Source organism: Callionymus lyra, chromosome 3 (assembly GCF_982586985.1).
Source record: "Callionymus lyra chromosome 3, fCalLyr1.hap1.1, whole genome shotgun sequence".
In the NCBI taxonomy this organism is placed as follows: domain Eukaryota; kingdom Metazoa; phylum Chordata; class Actinopteri; order Syngnathiformes; family Callionymidae; genus Callionymus; species Callionymus lyra.
In genome coordinates, this window is record NC_141820.1 from 34534374 (window position 1) to 34542176 (window position 7803).

Genomic DNA, 7803 nt, shown 5'->3' on the forward strand with positions numbered 1-7803 from the left:
GTGTCTTATGACAAATAGTCAATAATTAATAAGAAAAAAATAATGTATGATGCAACCTTGTTTAATTTTGTAATTCAATGGACAAAATTCCATGAAAATGGATAATCTTTTTGTAACAATCCCTATATTAATTTTGAAATACATCCATGTGTTTTGACAGAATGTCTATACATGCTATATATGTATTTACTTCTAACAATATTGAATATGCAGCAGGACCGTTATGGGTTTGGTAACATTTACAAGTGGTCTTTCACCACCGTGCCCTTTGATTGATAAAGTTCAGAGCACGCTGACTTGCTTAGCAGGAGCTCCACATTGATTCTGTGTTCTGTTCTCATCTGCAATGGCAAATTAAGATCATTAGGGTGACCTGAGGTGTCAATTAGTGCAGTCCGTGCACACACACTTATATATAGACATGCAGGGAAGCATGCATAGACACACAACTACACACTTGCGCACGCACACACACTCAAATGAACAGACACAAACAGCCAGGTTAGGCAGTGGGACTCCAGAAGATATTGCCTTTTCACGTTGATAAATAGTGATGGGAATTCTTAGTCAGCAAGAGCTCTCAGCAGGCTCACACACACACACACACACACACAATTGTTTGTCTTGCAATATTTCTGTCTCAGCAACATCACTTAAACTGCCTGATGTTACCATTAAAAAGCAGGAATAAAACCAGAGCCAAATTACTGTTACTTTGAGGTTTCACGTGACTTACTGACTTACAGTTGTCTATTGATTATGTTGGCCGCAATGTAGTCTGTGCTTTACTTTAAAGGACATGAGATATAACTTCTCTTTTAAAAATAAAAATAAAAATAAAATAAATCCATAAAACTGATAATAATATGTTTAATTACATTAACAACATTTAAAAAAGGACATTAAATAAATGCAACTTTGAAGTTATTTAAATAATTTAAAAACCCAGATAAACTTAAATTGTAATTCAACAGATTAACATAAAAAAAAACAAAAAAAACTTGAAAAATGAACAAATCTAGTAGAAGCAAACACATACTTGTAATAATATTTAATACATGTTGGGAATGATAAATTATACAAATGTGACCGTAATGTAAAAAGAAACTTTTTTCTGTTGACTAAAAAAGAAAGTTCCAAGACACTCATAAGTAATACTTTAATTGTCTTTCATAAGAAGCATTTATAAAAATAATTCAGATTTGTTTCCTGATATAGAAGCATAAGTAATATACAAGTCATTCCAGATCATTCCGTAACCAGACAATAAATACAATTAACTGTTGCCATTTTACATTTTTGCATTCCATAACAAGAGCGGGCACATAAAAGGCAATGAGATGGAAAAAATAGCGGCTCGTCCAAACAAGTGTATCCGTTCCTCGAACCCCGCTGCTCCTCAGGCATCTGCTAATCCATTCCGCTCATTAGCTGAAAGGTCAGACGTAGTCCCGCACTTTTTGTCACCTGCACTGTCACCCAGATGACGTCCGTGGGTTTGGTTTGAGTGGGTCAGACCCCCAAATTGCATAATTAGTCAGAGAATTCTGTCTTTTCCCTGTAATCTGGATTGAGTCAAAGCAAGTGTTCATGGTGATGCAGGTGTGTGGCCGTTGTAGTTGATCTGAGGAATGCCATTACTGGAGTTATCCAAAATCTCCTGTTGGACAGATGAACACAGGCTTGGACACATGTCTTATTGATCTTAAATAATAATCCTAATAATACAATAAATCATTAAAATAACAAAAACAATAAGTATACAAATAATTAAACATGGAAATATTAAAACAAATATTAATATAGTCTGAAGCACTTACCATGTTTATTTCAAATTATTACATACTGTTAATATATGCCTATAATGCCTTATAAAAAGAGGAGAAAAAGGGGGTGAAAATGTGAATATAGATCAGAGGTGGGCTGTAAAATTTCTCAAGAGGCTATGATAAAATGAGAGGTGCCGCCAAGCCAAAAGAAATAAGAAGTGCCCTCAACATGTCTGAAGTAGGACAAAATATTGTTTTTAAAATAAATGTAATCGTGCCATGGTATTACAAAAGAAACATGTAAAAATTGTTATATTGTTTCTTGTTCATTGAATATATTGAAATCAAACAATATAAATGAACAACTATGGACATTTATTTAATATTTATTTATTTTATATATCTTTCGCTTTATTTTGAAGTACAAGAAAAGAAAATCACAAAGAAGTCAAACAAGGAGAATTAAAAAAAAAAGGGGGAAAAAAGATATAGTATTTAATGAGTTAATAAATGAGGACATGACGAACATTATGATCAGATAAAATATTACAAGATGAAAAAAAATATGTTAAATAGAAAAGTGTGAATAAGAGAAAGAAATAAGAAATATTGTCCTCTGCTCCTTTTAAATCTCAAAACACATCTTGTCTGATCAGCTGATACATTCTTGACTACAGTTGGAAATGTTTGATTGTCGTTGAAAACTAAATATTTTATCTTACAATTCTACATGTATGATGTATACACAGCAAAAATGTGTACAACTCACAGTGCATTTTGAGTTGAAAATTGATTAGTACTTAACAATAAACATTATAAAGGCCATATTTTAATAGTCCAAGAAGTACCAAGCTTTTTTTATGTTTGTCAATCTTTACCTCAACATTTAGTATGTTTTTTACATTTAGTATGTCATTATGTATTTACCTTGTCAGTCATCTCATGTGAATGATGCAGCGAGTGCTCTCGTTCTAGGAACATCCTTTGCTGTTCAGAGCTGGCAAGGCGACATGTGAGCCACGTGCTTAAGGTGCAAGAGGAGATACCTGCACAGAAGAGTGGAGGAAGATATGTAGAGCCTATTTTAGACACCAAGTAGTATTCTTGTCAAATATCATTCTTTTTCAGTTTCCTTCAGTTCTTACCTAGACACGCCAGGGTCATAGCAGCGAGGTGGATGGAGTGCATGGAGTCCGGGCGTTTGCTGAGCGCTCGCACAAACTGGAAGTTTAGGATTCCACCAATCAGGCCACAAATGCAACACGCTGAAAACAGGATCATCTGCAAAGACCAAGAAGAAAAGCTTGAGTCACAACTGGTTCAGCACATCAACTGATACACTGCAGCGAGCTGACTAATATACGAAGGCAACTATTCTTTATTATATTTGGCTGACAGCTGCTGGCTTGAGTCATAGACGTTCGTCTAAATAAATTCCATTTACTATTAGAAAATTGGATCTCACTCAAAGTGTCTGACACAGAAATATTGCATCTTTACACTGATGTGTACGGATCTGTTTCCACCTGGTGTTATTTACAGTGAGTCAAAAAGTACAAACTTTTTTCAACTAAAATTTAAAAGATTTATGTCATCTGTATGTTATTGTAGATAGTCGTGCAGGTCACGTCTCTTTGCCCCCAATAAAGATTCCTTCGATGCCCTTAACCGCATGGAAAACAGCGTCTCAGATTTCCAGTCATTACCCGGTGAAGTGTGCAGAGCGACTGGCAGGAGTCCGGAGTCAAACCGACCTTAATGCAATCATCACCCACAGCCAGACAGTGACGGAGGAGCCCATGGAGCAACAATCGGAAGGGGAAATTGAGGAGGTAGACGAGAGCGATGGTGAGGAAAGAGATTAGGAAAAAGACAAAAGTTGGCGGGTGATGGGACGAGACAGAACAGAGGCGCATGTCTCTGTTACAGCAGATAGTGCTGACATTGATCCATCATTAGTTCCCTCCCTGCAGGAAAGAGTTGGACAGAAACATGAAGACTCAGCGACAGCAAGAGACTGGAAACTGATCCCGGAGTGAAAAGGGAATGACAGAGAGAGAAGAGAGGTGACTGCCTGTCGTTCCCACTTCACCCTGAAGTCTCTTTCACACATTGACGAGATGTTGTGTTTACGTAATTTAACTTACAGAGTACATGATTTTAACTTGGAATCTTGCCTGTGGATGTTGTGACGCAGATCTACGTGTGATGTTAGCAACACCAGTTTGGAATAATCGTTCTAAAAAATGCATAATACAAAGAAGACGAAACAGATTTACTTAATGCCTGTAGTTTTATATCCAGAACATGAGCTTTCAAAACAGTTATCATACCAATGAACCGCCATTTTCATCTGACATATCTCCCATTCAAATCGTCCAGTAGCTCCTACTCTGCTTCCTAGATGGTTCAGCCCATTATATTTCTCCCTTCCCCCCTCTATACTCCTCTTTAAGTCAATAGTAGGACCTTTTTTCAATGCTCGTTGGTGGGGTTGGGCTTTACACAGATGTGCGACCTGACCTGAAGGTCCCAACTAGGAGTAAAGCAGGACTTTATGAATGGATGTAAGTGATATGGCCTTTCGATTGGTTTATAAAAGCATTATCGAGGATAGAAGATGTTAAAGGACAACTAATTCAAAACATTAACTCTCCTGACTCACTCACATGTTTCAAATGTTGAAGTCTTCCTCTCCAAGATACAGTAAGTCTCTCATAATGATGATGTTTTGAACTTATTACTTTGAAAAGGTCTCCCCCGTCTGAAATCTCTACGAATGAAAGGTTACAAGAGTGAATCCCATTATGATGTAATAATGGCTTCATTCCTCCTTCATTCATCTGCAATCATGCCCGTTTTGTTTATACAATGAGTCCCTTGGAAGGGAAACATCAAGAATTGGTGACAAGCTTTGACCAACTTTGATGCTTGACCAAATCTACAAACTCCCTCAATAATAATCTCAGCAAAGATAGCTCGGAAAAAACTTCGAGCTAACTACTAAGAATCTTAACACCACCTCCACTTGGAGGGTTTCCATTAAACAAGACAATGGTGAGCATCATACTCCACTTTGCACCTTCTCCCAAGGTACCTTCTAATTTTTTCAATAACTAACTCGTTGAACAGCATTGGTGAAACATTACTTGAGCCTTCTGGATATGAAATGTGGTCTCATAACATATAAGAATTGATTCCAGTAGCTTGTTTTCTTCAATTATGACCATTTAAATGTTTAATACAACTATATTTATTCAAACATAAATGATCAAAAACTATGAAATAAATATATATAATATAATTTCTCTTATGATGAGAAATAATCAAAATAGAATTAGAGAAATACAAAAAATGAAATCCTAAAAGATGTGTATTTGACACTGAAACTTCATACTCAGTGATGTAAAGATGATTTGAAAGGTCGTAAATATATAAATCTACTCACATAAAACCATCAATTATCATCCTCGAATAATTGAAAGAAAAATGAATATTGAACCTTGATTCCTACAATAATGATTTAAATGTCTAATACAATCAAGGTACATTAGTTTGTACAAAAATATTCATAATAAGAAAAACCCCATGAGAATTGAACTTAAAAATTGATATCTAGACATTTTCCACATTTTCATAATAACCACTTGAATGTGGACAGCAGACACTTTGAGCTATCGTGATATTTACACGGAGTGCTTCCTATTTGCGGAGCATGTTAACTTTAAGTGTGTTTTTTTGGAGGAAGAAAACTGAGCTCGGTTCCCAACCGTCAAATGGACTTCAGTTCTCTAAAAACACAAGGATTACTCTGACAATATTCCCAAACCTTAATCGACATGAAGGTGAGAAGAAAATGAGAATTCAAATTTTGGGCGAACTATCACTGCAGTTCTTTCATCGATAACTATAACCAGCTATAAAATGTCATGTTTTTTCTTTACTTTCTTTTTACTTTCTTTACTATGACACAAACAGCAGTTACTACTTGATGGATAAACATTGTTTAAAGAAAACAAGAATGACTTTTCTAATTGCAACACAAATTTGAAGCAGTGAAATCGAGAGCTTCCTGCTAGATTAGCTCGGGACACTTCTCTAAATGATGGAAATGGGGAAAAATATACAGTATATGTGGAAATATATGAGCAAGATTTATGAATAGAATAGTGTTTAAGAAAACTTCAAACTGAGACTGAAAACATAAAGAGTGTATTTTTGTACTCGGGTGTGTACTGTACATGTACTGTTAATGGTTCAATTAAAAAGGAGAAAAGAGAATTATGATGCTATTTAAATGCAGAGCTGACGATTAAACATCTGGTTACTGGTCGTGAAAGACTGCTGAGTCAGCATCAGATAAATCTCGCTCCATATTCTCAGCAGGCGAAGTTTCCCGACTCTTGTCTCAGCCTTGACATTAAACCGCTCCCTCTGAACTCACTCCTGGAGAAGTTTACAAGGCTTCTATACTCAGGCAATGACAACATCATCACTTTTATTTTGGTAATTACTCTGAGGGCCCGGAGGGGCCAGACACAAGTTCCCGCACAGTAGGTTTAATGGATGTTGGAAGAGAGAGAATAGAAAACGACATTGACATGAATAAATATACACTTACAATGAGCCCCGTCCTCTTTCGAGCGCACAGCACCCCGCACATCCCACAGACCAGGAACTGAAAGAGAAACAGGAGGCAAAAGTTAATCTCGTTGAAAAGCACTTAAAGAACTTGTCTACCTGCAGGGAATAAAAAAAGTATATTAACTTATTACCAGGGAGTCCCTTAATGGGGTCACAGGGACATGGAGCCTTTATAGCTACAATGATGAGTTGACGACTCACCTGTAAATGTTAGTTATACAGGAAATCAGTTAAAGGATTTAAATCTGTAATAAAGTTGTACTATATATCCTAAATAAATAAAAAAAGGAATACGTTTAGACTGCTTATTTCAAAATAAAAGCCCATGAACTGTTTATAAAACTTTGATAAAAGAGATATTTCAGTCCTCCTCGACATTCCTTCACAGATCTAGGATCAGATGTGGGACTCACGCAGAGACCGCTCCACACCGGGGACGCGTCGCCTTGCTGCGGCTTGTGCTCGCCCCGCATCCAGCTGATGCCCACCGCCCCCAGGACGATGCTGGCCACACCCAAGCCCACCTCCACCACCGACAGCAGGAGCAGACTCCACAGGATCTTGCGGCTGGAGCACATCCCTCGCCGGGCATCTCTCCCGGAAGGACGCGGGAGCGGGTCTACCGGACCATGATGGAGGGAGGACCGGGATCCGGATAAGTTAGTCCGAGTGCAGGAGAAGTGATGGAGAGGAACTGGAAGAGGGCGGAGGAGTGGGCAGGATGTATTCCAAGTTCATTCGTTCGTCATCGCAAGTGTGTTCGTGCGCCCTCCGGTGCGCGTAACTTTATCGCTCCTGGGTAAACAGAGGCGCGGGCGCGCTCCTGTGCGCGCGCACAGACACGTCACCCTGGCTGATGAAGGAGAGAGAAGGATTGCATCAACAGAAGTGACTCAATGTTGTTTTAAAATAATTTTCACAATGGGAAAATGCAAAAAAAAGCATTTATAATATCGACTAATATGTTATAATGTTTATGTAAAACAAATAAGACACAAACCGATTTTTTTCATTATTTATTTCTTCAATTTTTTTCACAAGATGTAGTATTGCGTTTATTGTTATATCCCATTTCCAATTAATTCAGATCAGTCGAAATAAACATACATTTGTAGCGTTTTACCGTTAATACGTATATTTATAACATTATTTACAATTTAACAAATGTTCCTACCAACGAATTGGGTCATAAATTCTATGTTAATCTTTGTATCCTTTGTCATTGTTATTTTTCTTTGATCTATGTTCTTTATCTTTATCTTTAGACTTAGATTGTATAATCTTGTTCTTTCTCTTTATTTCTCTTTGTTCTTGTTCTTATTTTTATTTTATTTATTTTTTATGAAAAATTGCTATATTTGCTGTGGCTAATTGGAAAAAAAAAAAAAAT

The 7803-nt window shown here is 36.9% G+C and overlaps 1 protein-coding gene across 1 annotated transcript; it reads right to left on the reverse strand.

Moving 5' to 3' along the window:
- Positions 1–1100: 1100 nt before the first annotated feature.
- On the reverse strand, positions 1101–7346 carry tmem196 (transmembrane protein 196). Its single transcript, XM_087785967.1, has 5 exons — positions 6827–7346; positions 6391–6447; positions 2915–3050; positions 2697–2815; positions 1101–1660 (listed from the first exon to the last, which is right to left on the reverse strand). Exons 1-5 carry the CDS (start codon positions 6989–6991, stop codon positions 1589–1591), a joined length of 549 nt encoding a protein of 182 aa, XP_087642093.1. The 5' UTR covers positions 6992–7346; the 3' UTR covers positions 1101–1588.
- Between the last annotated feature and the right edge of the window lie 457 nt (positions 7347–7803).

Coding starts and splice junctions, on each gene's coding strand:
- tmem196 (XM_087785967.1), bottom strand. CDS start 6,991: ATGTGCTCCAGCCGCAAGATCCTGTGGAGTCTGCTCCTGCTGTCGGTG. Junction 3,051..6,390: donor GAAAGAGGACGGGGCTCATT/GTAAGTGTATAT, acceptor TGGTCTTTGCAG/ATGATCCTGTTTTCAGCGTG. Junction 1,661..2,696: donor CACATGAGATGACTGACAAG/GTAAATACATAA, acceptor TCTGTCCAACAG/GAGATTTTGGATAACTCCAG.